At 34.7% G+C, this 21,508-nt stretch overlaps 2 protein-coding genes across 4 annotated transcripts in view; both read right to left on the bottom strand.

The window, feature by feature from the left end:
• Window positions 1–7,750, bottom strand: part of LOC136802779 (spermidine synthase-like) — a 36,553-nt gene extending 28,803 nt beyond the window's left edge. The window contains exons 1-5 of the mRNA XM_067059539.1: window positions 7,552–7,750; window positions 6,130–6,250; window positions 4,661–4,753; window positions 4,088–4,244; window positions 2,717–2,803 (exon numbers count right to left, since the gene is read on the bottom strand). Of these exons, the coding sequence (XP_066915640.1) occupies window positions 2,717–2,803; window positions 4,088–4,244; window positions 4,661–4,753; window positions 6,130–6,250; window positions 7,552–7,709 (616 nt within the window). The 5' untranslated portion in view covers window positions 7,710–7,750. The remainder of the gene's footprint in view (window positions 1–2,716; window positions 2,804–4,087; window positions 4,245–4,660; window positions 4,754–6,129; window positions 6,251–7,551) is intronic.
• A 251-nt stretch (window positions 7,751–8,001) lies between these two features.
• LOC136802784 (vesicle-associated membrane protein 3-like) lies at window positions 8,002–17,679 on the bottom strand. Of its 3 annotated transcripts, none has more exons than XM_067059544.1 (8): window positions 17,588–17,679; window positions 17,317–17,396; window positions 14,132–14,176; window positions 10,739–10,774; window positions 10,425–10,455; window positions 10,072–10,230; window positions 9,762–9,813; window positions 8,653–8,768 (listed from the first exon to the last, which is right to left on the bottom strand). In XM_067059544.1, coding segments are annotated over exons 2-8 (348 nt in total). In that variant the 5' UTR covers window positions 17,319–17,396; window positions 17,588–17,679; the 3' UTR covers window positions 8,653–8,745. The 3 variants fall into 3 exon arrangements, with proteins under 3 accessions (XP_066915649.1, XP_066915645.1, XP_066915646.1); XM_067059545.1 differs by having other exon boundaries at window positions 14,138–14,176; XM_067059548.1 differs by lacking the exon at window positions 14,132–14,176 and having other exon boundaries at window positions 8,002–8,768.
• Window positions 17,680–21,508: the final 3,829 nt, after the last annotated feature.

Genomic DNA, 21,508 nt, shown 5'->3' with positions numbered 1-21,508 from the left:
TCATTTTAAATAAAGTACATTCAGTCTAAACAGGTTACAATTGGTGTTGTTTTAGCTTTTTAAAGTATAATGACTGTAAATGAGTAATAAATATAAATGACTTTGAAGTTTGTTTATTTTGGACTTTTTCAATATTTTCAAGTTTTATTTTTGATCAAGCCTGAAGCAAAAACATTTTTTCTGTGATAGCGTTTGGTAATGAGCGAATCTATTCTGTTCTAAAATTATGGCACTAATAATAGCTTCTCCTAGTTTTTGCACATCAATTATATTCAGATAATATTGATTCAGATTGATTTTGTTAGCTTCATTGGGTTTGTTTTTATTATATTGTCAGTTTTCAGTCATTTTCTATTTTAGCATATGACATTTCTTGTGTTGTGTTGAAGAAAGAGTATTTAAAAAATGAGTTTTTTTGAAGTTTCTCTTAGTACCCTGTTTATGTGGGAGGGGGTGGGTCCCCTTTAAACAGCTTTAAACTCAAATTTGTCAGATTGGTATTGGTACTAAATTAGGGGGTGGGTTCCATGATATTTTGTCAAATTCAAAAAGTCATGTTGGTATCGATACCAAATTAAGGGGGTGGGTCCCCCCTTTTTCTGAAAATTATAATTTTCAAGTTGGTATCGATACCAATTTTGGGGTGATGGTGTTAACTTAGCTCAAAAGGTCAAAAGGCGGGTTTTCGGGCTATGGGTTGGTATTATAAATGTTGACCCCCCCCCCTCTGCTCAAAGTAGAAATTTTGAAGGATATAGCGTGGTTGCTCCAACTACTTTAATGGGAAATATTCTTACCGTTATTAAAATTTTAGAAAAAATTATAAAGTTCAGGTGCTTGATGGTGGACATTGTTATCAAGGATGTTTGAATGAAAAAACAAAGTAATATTAGGAGAGAGTCCAATGAAAATCTGCAAAAACGGCGATTTCCGGCATAAAAATTTTCTTAAAAATCCGAATCCCCACATTTTGGGCATTGCTAATGCACATTTTTTTGCAAAAATCAGGAAAAATTAATGATGAAATCTCGACAAAATGCCAAAAAACGGTTTTTCCGGCATATTTCCGGCATTTTTGGCCGGAAAATTCTTTCTTCAAAAAATTCAGGCTATGTACGTCACACTTTAGGCATATTGCAATTTTGTATCACTGTGCAAAAAATCGGAAAAAACTAATAAGCCAATTCTCGAGAAAAGCTGGTAAAAGACGAACGGACGAACTTCGATTAATTAAAAGGACCTCTGAGGTAGGTCCAAAAAAAATAAAAAAACAAACTAGTGAAGCAATTTCACACAAAGACCGTTAATATGTGAGACCTCCGTTTAGATAAATAAAAGAAACGTACGTACGTTTCACTCTAGCCAGTAGGATGGCTTTTGTTTCGTAACAGAACAAAACGGAACTATAAAAAGTGGGAAGCAGGTTCGATAATCTCTTATGAAAGTGGGAGAGTGTGGGCACAAAAAGTATTAATGTCATCCGTTATCACTGACACCTTAATTCATTGTGACACAGTTAAGTTCACTTTTAGCACCTACACGTTGTTGTTTTTTAAGACACTAGTTTTACTAAAGCAGCCTCAACGTTTCTTAAGAAATCGGCCTTTTGAGCCTTAAATGTTTCTTACATGTTTCTAAACTTTTTGACATAATGAGCCTATTTTTCATGCAAAGAAAAAAAACATTTGTTTTGATTGGAAGGTTCTTAAAATAAACAGAATTAAATCAATTAAAATGTTATTTTCTCATTCTCAGCCTCAGCATGTTTCTTAGATGTTTCTTAGTTTTTAGGCATTCAGAGCCTCATGTTTCTTAAAAGTGTGTAAAATGTTATTTTCTCATTCTCAGCCTCGGCATGTTTCTTAGATGTTTCTTAGTTTTTAGGCATTCAGAGCCTCATGTTTCTTAAAAGTGTGTAAAATGTTATTTTCTCATTCTCAGCCTCGGCATGTTTCTTAGATGTTTCTTAGTTTTTAGGCATTCAGAGCTTCATGTTTTTTAAAAGTGTGATCCTTAAAAAAAACTTGTAATCGAACGTAATCGATGCTTCAACAAATTAATCGAACTTCCATATATTTTTAACCTAAATTTTATGAGTGAACTCAATTTGAAATTATCTGGGACAGGCTTGATTTTTGCATAGATCTCACTTACCTACATTTGCCCTTTAAACGCCGCAAAATGAGCGAAAACTTTTTAACGTTCTTGTAAGGTCATTGGTTGATAGAAAAATGAAGTAATTCAATTGGGCAAATCTGACGTAACGGTTTAAAAAAGTTGAACTTCTTCCTTTTATTTTTTCGCTCGAAACTTTTTTAATGACGTGATCTTTTCTGTAGGCAAAAACGATTTAAAAAAAGTTTTTGCTCACTTTCGCGCTAAAGTGGAAGCCGGCCTTATGGCAGAAATTCCATTTATTTACTATTCATGATTTGCATCACTGCAAAGTCTTCGATATCACACCATACGCCCAACAGTTGGTTGGTTGTAAGTGACGTAAAATCAGTCAATATACGTCACTTACATACAACCAATCAGCTGTTGGGGCCGCGATGTAATGTTAGAAGACATTGCAATGGTGCATATCATGAATATCTCAGGATTACAATACCTATTGCATCCGGGCTAGAAACCAATTTCAGGTAAAAAATAGGAAAGGTGTTCGACTGCTTAGGAATCTGATTGGAAAATGACTCATTAAAATTTAATGACAAACCTTGAGCACAAATTATACCACCAGGGTTTAGTCGGTCTTTCATCAATTTGTAAAATGTTTCTTGGAATAATTTGGCAGCAGGACCACCTGTCAACGAAACAGTGGACATTGATGAGGAATAATATGGAAAGTATGATCAGAAGTCCGACATTTTCTAGTTCGACAGCAAAACAGTCTCACAAAGGATTGATGACTGCCTTAGGGAAGAAATTATGGAAGGAATTTTAATTTGGCGGATGGTTTGGATTAATTTAATTTGGCTGGAATTTGATCTAGCGGTTACAGCATATTTTAGGAAAAAAATATTTATTTATTACTGTAAAAAACTTCTTTTGAGACATAAAATAGTTCGGAAAATTCATGAAATTGACCGAAGCTTGATTTGGAGAATTTTAGGTAAATTCACCAAATCTGCCAAATATTCGTACGTAAAGCTAGGTCATTTAAAAAAAACTGTTTTCACGTGCATTGAAAGCTACAAAAGGCCTTTTAGGACGTTGACCTAGAGTTCATTATTTCGTTTTCACACTTAAATAAAGCTTTAATGAATGGTTTTCACTTCAAGTGGTAACAATATTTCACGAACTTTTTGAATGAAAAATTTGTGCTTAAAATACGCAAGAGATGCCACTTTTAATGAAAAATCTATAAAAAATTCTTCGCAGATATAGCGAGATTTCCGGATATAATTCATCCACTTGTTTTACAATAGATTTGATCGTCAATTGTATATCTTAGACGTCTTGTTCCGAATTTTACCGATAAAGGGACGGGTCGGTTGTCAAACCTTACTTACAATCACTGATCTCCAACCACTTGACTCGATCGGGCTTTCCATATAAAAGGGAAGTGTGTCAAGTCTTAGACCTGACTAGTCCGCTATCTTGTTTTCAATTATGGTCGCCAGAAGCGCGAATCGAATGTTTTGAAATTCGAACGTTCGAAAATCAAAGGTAAAATAAAAAACAAGCTAGATGCTGAATGGACCTTTTCGGCATATTTCCGGTATTATCGGCCGAAGCAATAATTTTCTCAAAAATCGGACTCGACCATATTTTGGGCATTGTTAATACGCATCTTTGAGCAAAAAATCCGGTATTTCCGGCATTTTCGGCCGGAAAAAAATGTTTTTCGAAAATCGGGCTCCGTCACTTTTGAGGAATCATCCTTTTGCATCATTGTGCCAAAAAACAGAAAAAAGTAATGAGCCAATCCTGAGAAAAGCTGGTAACAGACGAACGAACGGACGGACGAACTTGGGTTAATTAAAGGACCTCCACCGAATGGCAAAAACAAATCTGTGAGCAGTTAGCCTAGGAGAGTGTAAAAGAATATGATAACTGTGTGCTTGAAATCTAAAGAAATCCTAACCGTCATCCGGATCTGAAAGGTCAGCAATGATGACGTCATAAGTATCTTCATTGTTTTCTAAGTACTCAAGGCCATCACCGACGAATAATTTGACTTTTGGATGTGACATACCAATAGCCATTTCTGGTAGGAATTCTTTGCTGGCGTCAACAACCATCTAAAAAAGTACAAAACACTATTTTACTTATACATTTTCAATTATGACTTTATAGTAAGGGAGGTAGCTTTTAATCCCAAGATATCTTTTAAATAAATCAAAGAATTTTAAAAATAAGCTGTCAGTAAAATTCGAGGTTTGAATTAGCGAGATTGTTATTTTGGGCTCGTTAAAAAGATAAACGTGAGTGGGATATTAGCGTACGTAAAAGCTTTTTAAAAATAAATCCAAAATGAAGATGAAAAGCGAAAAATCTTTCAGAGAATATACGTTCAATCAAACGATATAGCCTAAAGCAGCTGAAAGTTGATTATTGGGTGGCTTCTGAAAACGTCAAAACTACCAAAAAGAACATTTTTACTGTAAACAAACCAGACATCTAGAAACAGTTTTGACGGGGAAGATTTTTAAACTACCTGATCAATTTCAATCATAGTTATTCTTTCGACTTTTGAATGTTTTGCACAATCTCTGGCTACTCCACCGTCACCACCACCAACTACAAGAACCTAAGAGAAAATCATTATAGATAGAGATGGATAAAATAATTAGCTTGGATATGACTTTGCCTATTGCCTGGTGAGTAAAATTGAAACATGTCTCTTAACTTTGCATCAGTCCGAGCAATCTTAAATTCTCTTTTTTTTCTTTGTCCAATCAAAATCTACATTTCATCTTTTCTCAAGTAATAGACCAGTAATAGATCTCGAGATATTTTGGTTTAAATATTGAAAATTATCGATATCAGCAGTTTTTCAGCATATTTACCCACCTTAAAAATGAAATATCTCAAGATCGGAACATCGTAAGTTAACAAACTATACCATTTTCGGATACTACTAATTCAGGGCTATCCAGCTGTGGGAATGATTTTTTCTGAAAATGCTCCCAGAAAAATGCTGACGTCATCGGAAAACGCCTAAAACGTCGATTTTTCGCCTTAAAAATGCCATTTCTCGGCACCAGGTGGTCACTTAACAAATAACCACATTTTTCTTTATCTACTTTTCACGCTGAATCCGTTGGTAGCCTCGGATATTTGATTTTGAGACTTCAAAAAAAAACCGTTAGTAAAGGGAGGAGGGACCCTTGATAAGTTCTATCGGTTAACTAAAAATCGATTCACTCGAAAACTGCAGGAGATTCGAAGGGCAATTTTTTTTTGTCAATTCTACACCCTGATTAGGAGCATAATATAAAAAATTTGCCCTGATCTAAGCAGTGCCCTACGAAAACCATTTTTAAGGTATTTTCTGAATCTCGGACGCTGGTCTATGTAAACGAGAAAACCTTTTGATAGGGGGGAATAATTTTCAATTTTCAAGTTCATATTTGTTAATAGGAAAGACTTATTAAGGTGACCTTTTCGATTACTTTGTTTAAAGAACTTTAAAGCACAATTTATTACTACTTTCCGTTTCGTGGAAGTGAGGTTATTTTCACTAACCACCCCCACCCCGTGATGGCGGTACTGGATCCCTCTAATTGACTGTTCTTGTTCAATACCCAATAGTGAGGTTAAGTATTGATAGATAAATCACGACGACGGACGAATTTTCTCTAGCCCTCATTCTTGCCACGGCACTTTTCTACAGGCTGATCGGAAAGCAAGCTAGACTTACCCCGCAATGATGTCAACTTTGCTTCCAGAACGAATTTCTGCTTGATTTTCCGTTCTAGAAGCAAAGCAGATATAATACACGGGATAAGTCTAGCTTGCTTTCCGATCAGCCTGTAAAAAAGTGCTGTGGCGCGAATGAGGGCTAGAGAAAATTCGTCCGTCGTCGTGATTTATCTATCGATACTTAACCTCACTAATAAGTGAGAAATGAATAGGGAAAGTTTCATCCTAGACAACACCAAACATACAACAAAACAATCTTACACTTTTTGGATTGGGATGCGAATTGAGGGGTAAGAAAGATATCATTTCTTGGTAGGCACATTCATCTCTGCTGGTTGAGTTGATCATACCATCCAACACCATCACACGTCCGTACGTTTTACTGTAAGAAAACAAAATTGATTTGGAATCTCAAATTTGCTTTGGTTAATTTTAAAATATTATAAAATCTAAACTTGCGAAAAGAGTGGCTTAAGCAAATTTAATATATGGCTCAAATTTTAAGTTAGCCTTTCCTCTAATACAGAAAAGTTTAGATTTATAACATTTCTAGTTTACTTCTTTTTTGAAATACCTGGTATTACTTTTTGATTTTGCTTCACTACCATAAGATATGAGAAAATTAATTTGTCCTGCAATCGGCTTAACTGACTTTTTTGAATTTTTTAAAGATGTTATTCGCACATTTGATGATCGTAAGGGGCACGCCCCTCTGTAATATATTGTCAATTTTTACGAAAATTATTATGAAGTTGATTTTTAGCTCTACCTTCATATATGGAGTACAGTGTCATCCCAATTATTGACCTTATTGATCACCAAAATAAAATAACTTGACAAAATAAGTGCTTAGAATTGTAAATGAGCTTTCTTCAGTATTTTTTCCTGCTTAAGTTTCCTTCAAGAAATTACTCTGAGTTACTATGAATAGCATAGTTCGGAAAAGGGAGTCACTACCCCCCCCCCCACTCTAGGTTCTACCCCCTTTCAAAATTTGATGGAACCCCCTCTCAAAATCAAGGTATCATCGGGATTTTTTCCCACCTTCAAGACATTATACACCACTCATATTAACTGAAATGATAGCATATTTACTCTTGAAAAGAGCTGCTTTCGAGTCTATTCACAGTATCCCTTCTGAAAATTGGTTAAAATAGACTGCAAGCAAAACAAAAAAAACTTTTTAGGATTTTAACCCAGTCCAAGACTGCAAAAACTAGAAATTTAGAAAGATGGCTTCAAAGAATTTGCTAACGCGTTAAAAAAGCTCCCTTTCTGGATGAGCCTTTTTTTAAACTTCCTCCCCTTTCTACAAGAAATTGTCTTACCCCCCACCCCCTTTCTGCAATTTTCAGGACATCTCTACCCCCTTTATAAAAGGGGAGGGGGTGCAAACTATGAATCGCTGTGCAAAACTTTTACACTAAAGTTGACTGAGCATACTTTTTTGTTCTTTATTGTTCTATCGCTATTTTTATGTTGTTGTGTAATACTCCTTCCCTTATTATTAAAATCCCAAACTTGAAACCAGGTAGTCATCCCATTGATTAGTCGGAGCCTGGCCTGCTCCCCAACCTAATTATATTGTAATTTTAACAAATTGTAAATTTTAGTATAAATTATGCAGGCAAATAAATCATTTTTGAATTGAATTGACTCATAATGTGATGAAAATTATGATACCTTTGAAAAACAAGCACATCTTGATATGGAGACTTCTGATGAAATAATACTTCCTCAACTTCAAGGCTCATTGCTTGCCCAGGGAAAACTTTGCCTGTTTCATGAAACCATTTACCATCAAGTTTGAAAAGTGATTTTTGATTTTCTCCATCTGACATCCTGTAAATTTTTGTGTTTTTTAAATCATTTATTTCTAAATCAAAAACAGAGTAGTTCAAATTTGGATGAGTCTATAGAAGGTTCGAATGATCTACAAATGATATTCCTAGAAATAATTTTTTTACAACAGACTGTGGCTAACTAAATAAATAGAAGATTTGTGGCAGGCTTTGCAATATCCATTAGCAGTACTGTCCATTACCCATTTAAACATAAAGAAGCTTCCAGTCATTATTAAGAAAGTCTTAAAAATCAAAAATAATTGCAAAATTCAGGATAACAATTTTTAAATTTCCTCTAATTTCATTATATAATTCTGGTAATGAAAGAATATACACAAAGCACCCATTATTTAATGTTATTATAATTTAACTAGAATCAAAATAATAAACGTAGCAATGTGTTAAATAATTTGTGCAGTTTTTTTTCAGCAGATACTAGTAGAAAGAAATACATCACACAAAGCACTTAAAATCACAGACGACACCCTGCAAAAACAGTTGTTCTAATTAAAGAATTCTTTCAGAAGTATATTTTCTCCAATTCTAGCTAAATTGTGATAATACTAATTAGTGAAACATTTTTTCTACGTGTAAGATTACAAATTATGTTTTTGAATTTCAAATAAATTAAATAAACAGTAAAAAACAGTATAAACTAAAAGTAAATCATCAGATTGGCATAAAAAGAAACAAAAAAAGAACATAAAAACAAAAGAAATGGAAGAAAAAGGTTGTCGCACAAACACTTTCTAACAAAAAGTGTGCTTTGTACATAATAATTAACAATCTTTTAGAAGGTCTTATACAAACTGCAATATCGACATTAAAAAAATAGCTATGTACAAAATACTCCATGAGAACAATTTGTATAATTGTGTCTTCTCCCCACATTTTATTTTCCTTCACAACATCAAGAATATCATCTGCCAAAGTAAATATATACCATCATATCCCCAGTGACCAGCCAAAGCTAACATTTTGTCATCAGTGTTGTGCTACAGAAGTACAGTGTTCCAACTCCAATAATGATTTTCTAATTGGTAGATACAACCCAAACTAAAGAAAAGTAAAGAAAATAATATGAAATTTGACCAAAATAAGTTATGGTTCCAAGAACCACCAGAAAAACCCCACAATCGATCTAAAATATATTGGACTTTTTTTCATATATTTCACAATATTTCAGCTGAGGCAGTAAAGTGCCAAACTTAATAATTTTGTAATTTAGACATTGAAATTCAATAAATTGTACCATTTTCAATTAGAATGATTCAATGGCAAAATGTAGATCTTGGTGTACAGCTGATGATGCCAACAGTAAATTTGGTGAATTTTTGGCCATTTCAAATTATTGCTGAACAGGCATGCTTTTCAATAAGACATGGGCGATCGCGCTCGCTTTTAGTAAAACACTTGTCAATCTCGTATGATGAGCGAAAAATTGGGCACATCAATTATACTTTGATTCTATAGAAAAATATCTAAGGGCATTTTGTACAAAATCGCACACGCTAAGATTGGTTCATGTGCGTGATTTCGTAAAAATTTTGTCTTTGTTACGTGAGTGATTCGTCGCTCACCTACTTATTTCTTCCTGGAAAAGCCTGAACAGGGATATTCTAATTGGTGAGGCTCAAAAAATGGACCCATTTTGACTGACGGAAATTTGTTTATACGATTTTAAAGGAAAGTTGTGAATGGAAAGATTTGGTTAATTATATCTAGAATTTTCAGTGAATTTTTCATTTTCATAATTTACATGAAGATTTTTCTAGGTATATCATTCCATTTTTCATGGTCAATCCCCCCTTGGTATGGTATATCTCTGGAAATTTATATCATAATAAAATGAATGGGTCCAAAACCACTTGAATCGTTTGCAAGCTTTTCGAGCAGTTCTAGAACTCATAGCTTAAAGAGTAGGTACTGCAAATCTCATCCATTCACTTTCAAGGTGAAAACCTAATATATTGGGAAAATTATATTGATTTGATTGCACAAGAATGCACTAAGCAAATGTAGCTTTCATTGAGGACAGTATTTACTTACTGACTATAATTGCAATGATAACCAGAATTACAACAATGAGAATAATCCACATCTAAAAGAAAGAGTAAATGATGATTGAGCGATTCTATTCATTACTTTTTCTAGTACTTTATTTTGCCTTAGAACATAACAACAAGTCTTTTCAAACAGGTGTCTTAAAAAAATAGCAGTTTTTCTTTGATTGAGAAATTCTGGAAAAAGAATTGTTCTTTTTACTTGATTTTAGATTTAGAATGTGTAGGATACCACTGAGACCATAAAAGTGGCATATAGGTACAAATGGACGAATATTTAAAGAGAGCAAGCATACTTTACAATTCTGCCACCACATTTTCCTTTTTAATTTACCAGCATTTGTTTCGAACTGTGAAGCTCCTGCTTGTAGAGCATCAGCACGGTTGTCCAGTTCTGATAATTTAGAATCTCTTTCCAAAACTTTGTCCATGTTTTGTCGCATTATATCAACAACCTAGAATATAAAAGCATACATCATTGGTTTTCGGCTAGACTTTGTAGTCCTAGATTAAAAGCACTGTTGTATGAAAGTCTTTTTCATTCAAATCAAAAGTTTTTTCAATTCAGAAAATAACTAAGAAAAATTTGTTCAATGAACTTATGCCTTTCTAGTCAATCAAAACGGAAAAACAAATTAGTAAAACAAACCTGGTCAACTTGCTTTTGTGTTTGCTGCAACCTGAACAGAAAATAAAGTTCAGTCATAAAGAAGTAATAGTTGCAAGACGAGATCTGCCCACATGAGAAAAATGCTAGTGGTAAATTTATCACTGATTAGGAATTAAACAAAAAAGTAGCTGTAAGACGAGGCCAATTTAATTTGTTGTTTTGGGGGCCAAGCTACCCAAAAAAGAGGGTCGGTCAGTCGATTTTTATTTTTATTTTTGGAATTTCTGGGCGGGTCCGGCCCATAAAACAACTAATCAAATTGGTCTTGCCTAATATCAAAATAGAAGTCTTACTTGTTGTCGCCAGTGATGGGGGTCTTTTCACTCGACCTACAGAAGCAAGAAAATTGTTGAAAAGGGTTTGTCAAGGGTCCAACTATGTGTGTTTTATGTTGAAGTTGTGTCAGTTAATTGGTTTGGTTATCAGTAAAATTAAATAAAAGGTCAATTATAAAGACCCATTATTATAAATATCATGTAAAATTTCCTGATTACAATAAAATTTCACCGTTCATTATTGCTACAAGGACTTGATCAGGGGGGGGTACCAAGTCAGTGTACTGGACCATAGGGTACTAACTTGATTTTTGGATTTTTTTCCAAAAAATTAGACCACCACCCTTTTTAGTACACTGTACTAACTTTTTTTCGCTGCCGGGGTTTTGACACCACCCTTTCAGTACACTGTACTAACTTTTTTTCACGGTCGGGGCTTTGACACCACCCTTTTAGTACACTGTACTAACTTTCTTCCACAGCCGGAGCTTTGATACCACCCTTTTAGTACACTGTACTGAGGTTTTTCTTTAACTAGATTTTTATTACCACCCTTTCAGTACACTGTACTCTGCTGTACTAGCTGTTTTTTCGATCAGATAAGTTTAGAAACCACCCCTTATAGTGAGTGCACTGTTCTAATTTCTTCTTGGCCAGATAAGTTTAATTGCCAGCATATACAAAGGTTTTGAAGCATTTTGCTAAGAAAAGCACCAAAATAAAAAAGGAAAGATTTGAATATTAAAATACTTGAATCCTTATATAGTACAAACACTGAAACAATGAAACAGACAAAGCAAAGTCAATCAAATACAGTGAAATTAGCTGAAATTAGCACGTCAAAACACTCAAAACCAACTTTGAGTTATTTCCCTTCTTGTGACTTGATTTCTGATTGTCTGGGCAAGCTGTAGCAGTTTTTCTTTTTTGAAAAATAAAAATAAAAGACTTAATAACATTGTACACAAACTGAAACGGAAAATCTTTTATCAAATGTAATATTATACAAAATATATAAAAAGTGCTTTCCCTGTAAAATTTTATAAAAATATCAAATTTTGAGGTAAAATTCGAAAAATTACACTATACTGTAAGGGTCGCTTTTCAGCCAAATTTTCCTGCACTGTAAGGGACCAATTTTAGAGACTTGATTTTTGGCCGAACGTACGGTCGTTTTCACCCCCTCCCCCCGGTGATTTCACTTATATACAGATTTTTTTCAATTAACATCAATCCAACAAGGTTACTAAAAACATAAAACAATAGAGCGGATTTTTTTAAATAAAACTTGAAAGCTTCGATTCGAACGTTTACACAAATTCTTGTTGTTGCCATAATGTAGATAGGGCCTTAAAAAAAACGTAAACAAGATTGAACTTAAGGCCGGTCTCCACTTGCGCATGCTGCGAATCTGAAACAAATCCAATCAAGTAAACAGGAAAAATTGGGAGAAAATCACTGTACCAATTTGTATAGCTTAACCAGCCTTGACTTGAAGGTCTCGGACCAGCTTGGACCTGGCAAATTAGGGCAAATATACATGGGAATTCACTGGGTTTGTGTGTTTTTACCATGAAATTAGTACAATGTACTAACTTCTCAGTGTGTATCAATTCAGAACACCAACCTTTCTAGTACAGTATACTAACTTTTTCATTGTATTTTTCTCAGAGGACCACCCTTTTAGTACACTGTACTAACTTTTTCATTGTATTTTTCTCAGAGGACCACCCTTTTAGTACACTGTACTAACTTTTTCATTGTATTTTTTTCAGAGGACCACCCTTTTAGTACACTGTACTAACTCAATTTAACCTAAAAAATACACCACCCCACCAGCTATGGGCCAGTACACTGACTCGATACCCCCCCCTGACTTGATGATAATCTTCAAAATATTGTGTTCTGTTAAAAAATGTATGTTTAAGCCGAGTAAATGTTAAAGGTTACCCCATTACTAAAATCTCAGAGAGAACATATTTTTCAAAAGTATTATTGTTTAAAAACTTTATGTACTAAGAATTTTCGTCATATACTGTCTTCAATCTTTTCCATGTTATGTAACTATTCCAACCAAATCAAGATTCTTTCACATTTAACCTTTCCAGCGCGCAACATTTTTATATCTTCAGCCCGTCTGCGCGCAACGTTTTTTGATGAAAATGCAATTTTCACGATAACCGTTATAACTTTTTGAAAAATTAACTTCAGAAAAAAACCCTTATATTTTTGGAAAGCCCTACCTTTCCCCTTTCTAAATATGTTTAACTGAGTACTTCAAACTGTTTTGGACAGAAATTATGAAGCCAAACAAAAGGTATATGAAAAAACAATGTCGCGAAAAAGTCATTTTTTGGTGCAAAACTTCAAAAAATTATAGAGAACTGAAAAATTGATAAAAACACTTACTTTTTTCTTTAGAAGGTTTCTTTATAGTTAGGTAATACAATTCCATACTTTTGAAAAGCCAAATAAAACTCTAAAACACTTTTATAAACCCTTACTTTCATAGCTAACTTTCTGCCTCCTCCAGTTTCACAAAATCACGCAACACAGCTTGGTCTACCATTTCTATTTTTGAAAAATGTTGCGTCATAGCAAAACAAACCCTGATTGTTTCTTATCTGAAATTTCACGCTGATTCCGATTTTTTAATCGGTTTTACCGTACCTCTGACGGTTGGGGCGTAATCCGACCAAATATAAAGGTTACCTTAAAAACGTATCAGATACGTCTTTCGGAACGTATGGTGAACGTATCAGATACGTCTTTCGGGGCGGAAAGGTTAAAGAACTTTTTGAAGACATGCAATTCCTCGATTTAAAAAGTAGAACCCTTACTGTTAATACCTGTGCAGGGTTTTATATTCAAGTTTCCTTTTTGAGAGAATCAGAGCAAAATTAGGTTCAAGATCGGCTAAAACATGTGTACATACCAGGCCATATTTTAGAAAGGTAAGGCAGCGTCCGTTGGTGGCCAAAAAGAGTGCTTGTTCCAGTGTTTTTCCATTAAAAAGGCTGCTTTTACCAATATTCTAGTAATTTCAAGAGGGGCAGCGTCTGATAATCAGACGCTTAAAGGGCATGAAAAATGGCCTGCATACTTATCAACATACCTATTTTTAAAATTGGGTTATGGTTCAATGAATCAAGGACAATTATTTTAGTCCTAAAATATGTCTGAGATTTTAGTAATGCCATTAGGGGAGGTTGGTTGGTTATTTAAAGTTCCGTTTTAATATTTAAATGTCAATAATCATAGTGTTAATTGTATCTATAGTGTTAATTGTATCTTTAGTGTTAATCATATCTATAGTGTTAATTATATCTAATTATTAGCAAGTTCTTTATTGTAAACTTGAAATGTACTTTGTTAGTTCTGATTCAACTCAGTGTTTAGTAAATTAGTTACCCATACGGTGAAGGAGAGTTACTGATTGGTGTTGATTCGTAGGACCTGAAAGTGTTAGAGATTATTTGATACAATATTTAATCTGTATTACAGTAGTACAAAATCATTAAAATAAGGTTATTCCAAAAAACATTCTTCTTTCTGAGTCACTAGATAAAGAGTGTTTTAAGTCAGCCTGATGCATAATTTCGAGTTTGAAAAATCTTAAGTTTAACTTTAAAGTAAAATTGATTTTTGATTTTTCTTAAAAGATAAAGAATCAGACCATAAAAAATTAAATTTCAACATGATACATAACCTATTCCATTATAACCAGTAAACAGATTTAATTAGCATGGCCAAGGAATCATTGAGCATTCAGCCCTTAAAAGTCTTCATATTTATAAAACATTATCTTTTTAAATACCTAGTGTGAACATGTGCTATATCTAAAATGTACCCTTGAATCAATCACTTTTGAAAAGAAATTGAAAATTGTTTTATGACACCCATAAGGATTTTTATAAGGAACAGCCTAAGAATCAAGTTAACTAGGAAAGTTAAATTGAAATCACACCAGTTGCAGATATGGAGCATACATGTGAAAGTCAGCTGATATAAAAGTGATACAATATGAGACATTGCAGGGGAAAATCTTTCTGATAGAGCTTGAATGCTTTTTAAAGATTTTGATAACCAGATTAACAAAGTGGATACGGTTTGGTTAGATAGTGATTGAGGTGGTGGGGTTGTGTAATTTGTTTTAACCTACTTGAATAACATGTAAAACATCACAAAACATCTCAATCCAAGGAATTATTATAAAGACATGGAAAAAACGGAATGATTTTTGCCAATTTCTCATGTTCAAACCTTGTAGCTGCAAGAATGATATTGATATGATATTTGTTCACTTTCCTTCCACCATTAAATAATTTTTTCGTAGCATTTTCAGGCTGCTTCATTTGAAAATTCCAGGAATGTGGTCAATGACATCTTTTTTTTCTATTCTATTTGGTTGAGTTTCGCAACTATAGATGCTTCAAAGAGCGCCGCCAGCACCTTACACTGAGTACCCAATTCTCTTCACATGGCATGGGTTGACCCGGGTGAAGGTTCATTTACTTGCCAAGTGAAAGGCTGCGACTGGGAATCGAACCTCAGTTGCCTGTGCAGCAACCAAGGTCAATGACCACTATACCACAGCGCCTTTTCTTTCGCCGCTTCTTTTCGCTTCCAATCCATCGATTGGTTAACAAATGGTCATTGATTGGAAAAAGTTATTGATCGTATGTTGTACCATAAGTTGGTCTACTACTAGCGACATCCCTCTTCTAATTTCGACACCCTTTTTTAGATATAGAAATAATAGGAAGGTCAGAATCACTGACAGTTAGTGGAAGTACTTCGGTTTGTGAAGCTTCTTTATGTCACATAGAACAAAAGAAAATAGCAAAGGAACAAAAGAATTACCCATAGACACCATTTTGCAGCCATGGGGAATTGCGATTTTACGGAAATGGGAATCCTCATATTGAATAAACATTTTCTAAAAGTTTTATTCTTCCCCATAAATGCGAAAACTAAAACGAAGAAGCTTTCGTTTTCCTATTGTCCATGAAAAAATCACTTTTAAAAATCCTGAAAAACCTTTTTCTCAAAGCAATTTTACTATTTTCAAACACCTCTGACATCTTTGCCCTTAAAAGGACAACACATTTTGCTGATTCAGCATTTCATTGTTGAAAAAATTGTTGTTTTCGGCAATAATTGCCGAAAAGAGCAATAATTGCCGTTTTTATCTTAAACACCCAACTGATTGTCTTATTAATCTGCCATGAAGTGTTACAAAATTCCTTATGGAAAGACACATTCTCCTACGAAGAAGCTTCAAAAAATGATTTTGAAAAAAGTTGTTTAAAAGTACTATGTCATTTTTTTTATCTTAATAATTTTGTAAACTACTTCACAACCACAGAGCACTGACTTTTAGGTTTTGACTTTGTTCTCACTCATTTGGTTTCCGTAATAAAAAAGAAAGTCGTTCTTACTGTGAACTTTGACCATGCTTGAAATCGAGGTACTTTCACTAACTGACTGACACATTGAACCTGATTGAACTAATTTTCTTTGCTTATCGATCTGAGAGAGAAAAAAATCTAGTCCATCAGTGATTCTGACCTTCCTATTATTCCTATCTTTAAAGAAGGGTGATCGAAATTAGAAGAGGGATGTCAACAACGACCCACGGCATGACCCGAACATGTTCGGACCATGTTCGGGCCATTTACAATTGAATTTAATTTTATTTACCTTTCCTGGTTTATCATCATCCATTGTTAAATATTTTCATTAAACAAATTCAAAGTTCCAAATACCAGTTTGATTCACAAAGTTGTATAACAGTAAAAAAAACGATCCAGAAAAATTCTGCTTCGAATAGGGGAAGACCACAAGAAAAGGGAACGGGATAAAGAATAAAAAGAAGACCATATTATGTAAGATTCAAATGATTAACTTTTTAATAATTTTCCTAACTTAATTGGAAAATAGATGATTAACTTTTATATTTGAACAATATATATTTGAATAAAGATGAAGATTTTTAAATTTCTTTGCTAAAATAAGGAATTTAAAATAAAAATATTGGGTCCTGAAATTACACGCGCGAGCGTAGCAAGTTTTCGAAAATCTGGCCTGAACATGGTACGAAACTGCGCCACGCGCGGGCCATTTAAAAAAAGTATCAATCAAGAGGCCCCAAACATTATGCTCGGGCCATGCCGTGGGTTGTTGTCAAAATTGGACCAACTTACGGTATTGGGCCATTCCAGAATTTGTCTGTAACACGTACAGGGGGCGGACGACACAAAATTTCAGAGGGCAACGGTGTTCACCAAAAATTTAAAATTTCCAAGGCCAGAGAAGAAAATGCATGAATTTCCAAGGCAATTGAAATAAAAACAGCAAAAAAGATAAGAGTTGAATTTCCAACGTATTTTGCAAAAAGACATGGATTTTCATTGGAATTTCGGACCACCACTGAACAAAAAATTATTTTTGAAGCTAGAAAACATTTCAAAATGTACGTCGTTAGACGGGGGTAATAAAATTTATCTGGAATGACCCATTGTTGTGTGAGTGAGAGATTCAAAAATTTAAGTATGAATAATAACGGTATAAAAATGAAATTAAGAAGCCCTTACATTTTTGTAGCTTTCTTTGTGTTGTAACCAAAACAGAATATGGTGAAGATATCTTGTCTTTCTGGCAAAGTCCAATTCAACTAAGAAAAAAAATAAAAATAAAAGATATTATCAAGATATTTTTTAAAGAAAAAATTTGCTTTTAGTTTCTATTTGATTTTCAGTGTCATAGATACCTGATAAAAAATAAAAACAACGGTGCAGTTAACTTAAAAGCTTGAATTGAAGTTTCTCGCACAAAATGTTTGTTTGTGAAATTGTAGGTAAATACCTCCAGAGAATCGTAATATGCTGAATATTGTCTTTTCCTCCTTGCCAGTGTTTAGAAAAAGTCAAGAGGCGACGATTCAAGGTTCACTTTCTAGGATTTTTTGAGTTGGCGATAAAACTTTAATTAGAAAAGTCTGAATATTTAGTATAATCTAATTGTGGCGTTGTGAGTCCAACTGAGATCGAATTCTTCCCCAAAATATTTCCCGGTGACGGTACTGCTACACAAACAAGATGGCGCGGAAATTGCATGTGGAAAGCACGCGGGGCAAATGATGCAAGAATTCTGGACTTTTTTTAGGTAGGTATGTAGGTACATGTTCATCAAAATTTTTTGACGTTTTCAAGACCTTTAGTTAGCCATAACGTATTCTAAGTTTGGCATTTTAGGCAATTTTTCAGGCAGTAGTAGACCAGCGACCGAGGTAGTGAATTGTGTCACTTCGTCCAGACTGTCAGAACAATACACCGTTTAGGAGTCTCGCCATTTCACGGTACTCCATTGCAGAGGCCCGGTAAAAATGGTAGGTAAAAATGCGCACTTTAGTACTGTGAAAAGTTAGAGGAATGTAAACATTGTGAATTTTTTTCTCTCCTTTAAAGAGAATGATTTAGATATTTGAACATGATATCAATGGTAATTTTATAAATCTCTCCTGAAAATTTCACAAAAATTCATCAAGAGGAAAAGAAGTTATGATTAAAAGGAGTTCTTTACCTACCGTTTTTCTGCTATGTTTCCTTATGAGAACCAGATGTTTACCTACCGTTTTTTTACGGAGGAGAGTGAATTTTCCGTGATCGCTAAAATCAAAACAATGGAAAATTGGATTGACGCGTGCGCAGCCGACACTCCTAAACGGTGTATTCTTTTTATATTTATCCAGACGGGGTCAATCGAACAACTTCAAACAAAAATCGCAATCAAACCAGCCAATCAAACGTGGTTGAATACCTAATCGTATCTCAATCCAGGGGGGGGTACCAAGTCAGTGTACTGGACCATAGGGTACTAACTTGATTTTTGGATTTTTTTCCAAAAAATTAGACCACCACCCTTTTTAGTACACTGTACTAACTTTTTTTCGCTGCCGGGGTTTTGACACCACCCTTTCAGTACACTGTACTAACTTTTTTTCACGGTCGGGGCTTTGACACCACCCTTTTAGTACACTGTACTAACTTTCTTCCACAGCCGGAGCTTTGATACCACCCTTTTAGTACACTGTACTGAGGTTTTTCTTTAACTAGATTTTTATTACCACCCTTTCAGTACACTGTACTCTGCTGTACTAGCTGTTTTTTCGATCAGATAAGTTTAGAAACCACCCCTTATAGTGAGTGCACTGTTCTAATTTCTTCTTGGCCAGATAAGTTTAATTGCCAGCATATACAAAGGTTTTGAAGCATTTTGCTAAGAAAAGCACCAAAATAAAAAAGGAAAGATTTGAATATTAAAATACTTGAATCCTTATATAGTACAAACACTGAAACAATGAAACAGACAAAGCAAAGTCAATCAAATACAGTGAAATTAGCTGAAATTAGCACGTCAAAACACTCAAAACCAACTTTGAGTTATTTCCCTTCTTGTGACTTGATTTCTGATTGTCTGGGCAAGCTGTAGCAGTTTTTCTTTTTTGAAAAATAAAAATAAAAGACTTAATAACATTGTACACAAACTGAAACGGAAAATCTTTTATCAAATGTAATATTATACAAAATATATAAAAAGGTGCTTTCCCTGTAAAATTTTATAAAAATATCAAATTTTGAGGTAAAATTCGAAAAATTACACTATACTGTAAGGGTCGCTTTTCAGCCAAATTTTTCCTGCACTGTAAGGGACCAATTTTAGAGACTTGATTTTTGGCCGAACGTACGGTCGTTTTCACCCCCTCCCCCCGGTGATTTCACTTATATACAGATTTTTTTCAATTAACATCAATCCAACAAGGTTACTAAAAACATAAAACAATAGAGCGGATTTTTTTAAATAAAACTTGAAAGCTTCGATTCGAACGTTTACACAAATTCTTGTTGTTGCCATAATGTAGATAGGGCCTTAAAAAAAACGTAAACAAGATTGAACTTAAGGCCGGTCTCCACTTGCGCATGCTGCGAATCTGAAACAAATCCAATCAAGTAAACAGGAAAAATTGGGAGAAAATCACTGTACCAATTTGTATAGCTTAACCAGCCTTGACTTGAAGGTCTCGGACCAGCTTGGACCTGGCAAATTAGGGCAAATATACATGGGAATTCACTGGGTTTGTGTGTTTTTACCATGAAATTAGTACAATGTACTAACTTCTCAGTGTGTATCAATTCAGAACACCAACCTTTCTAGTACAGTATACTAACTTTTTCATTGTATTTTTCTCAGAGGACCACCCTTTTAGTACACTGTACTAACTTTTTCATTGTATTTTTCTCAGAGGACCACCCTTTTAGTACACTGTACTAACTTTTTCATTGTATTTTTTTCAGAGGACCACCCTTTTAGTACACTGTACTAACTCAATTTAACCTAAAAAATACACCACCCCACCAGCTATGGGCCAGTACACTGACTCGATACCCCCCCCTGCTCAATCGCACGGCCGATTCCTGGTGGGTAATATATATTCAATTGTGTTCGATTGTGTTCGATTGATACTGTCAACTGCTCCAACTTAGGTAGCCATTCCGGGTTTGCTTGTTTTTTATTTGACGTAATTAATCGAACAGTTCGATTACCGAACTAATCGAACTTTGTCGAACTTAATCGAACGACAAAAGTTTGATTAAATTCTTTAATCAAACTTTTTAAAAGTCGCTAAAATTGTGAGTATTCGATTAAGTTCGACAAAACATATAAAGTTCGACAAAGTTCGACAAGGAGAAATGTTCGATAAATTTGACAAAAAACTCTGTTCGATAATAAAGTTCGAGAACAAGAAAGGTTTGACAAATTCAACAAAAAACTTTGTTTGAAAAAGTTCGGCAACAAAAAATGACCTCCTTTGGGTATTACCGTGGACGGCCCCTGGGGGTCCCGGCCGAGGTCCCAGGGGGTCCGATTGGTGCCCACTGGTAAGGGGGATGTGAGGGTACACGTCTGCACTGTTGGGGGTTCTTCAAAATTCCTCAATCAAAGTGTTGTCAAAAGCCGGCAAAAATTGTGAAAAATGACCTCCTTTAGTTACAGTAAGTTGGTCTAATGTCGACATCCGTCTTCTAATTTCGACACCCTTCTTTAGAGATAGGAACAATAGAAATTGAGGAAGGTCGGAATCGCTGATTGACTTCGATTAGCGCGATGAGAGGAAAAATCTTTAGTCTATCAGTGATTTCGACCTTCTTATTATTCCTATCTATAAAGAAGGATGTCGAAATTAGAAGACGGATGTCGACATTAGACCAACTTACGGTACCAGCCCCGGTGGGACCGATCAAGGCCTCTACAGCCCTCAACAGCCCTTCATACTGCTTCGGATACCCTCTGCCTTGCTTTTCCTCTAAGCCAGCACCCTCCATCAGTCATCCGAAGTCCTTAAAAGGCTTGAAAAGGCGGAAAGGCTTGAAAATTGGTCAAAATTGGAAAAAAAATGATCTCCTTTGGGTACCACCGCGGACGGCCCCTGGGGGTCCCAGCCGGTGTGCCAGGCAGTGTAGCTCTAAAGCTCTAAAACAGCATCTAATAACATGAAAACCAGAATATGATTCTTCAATGGGAATCAAAACTATAAAGTGCACTTACAAACATCAATTTGTCAGATCTAACAAAATTTATAACGGCACTGTCATCATTGACAATAAAACAAACAATATTCTGTCAAGAGCCTTGTAAACATTCCAACAACTTCCATCGAAATGATCTATCACAGCTCAGTCTACCATTTTAGCGTGGTCCGAGGATTGAGCCGAGAACTCTCGCAGA

This window comes from Clytia hemisphaerica, unplaced genomic scaffold (genome assembly GCF_902728285.1).
Source record: "Clytia hemisphaerica strain Z4C2 unplaced genomic scaffold, Clytia hemisphaerica genome assembly, whole genome shotgun sequence".
Classification (NCBI taxonomy): domain Eukaryota; kingdom Metazoa; phylum Cnidaria; class Hydrozoa; order Leptothecata; family Clytiidae; genus Clytia; species Clytia hemisphaerica.
The sequence above is the reverse complement of the archived record's forward strand: the minus strand, read 5'-3'. Positions and strand labels throughout refer to the sequence as shown.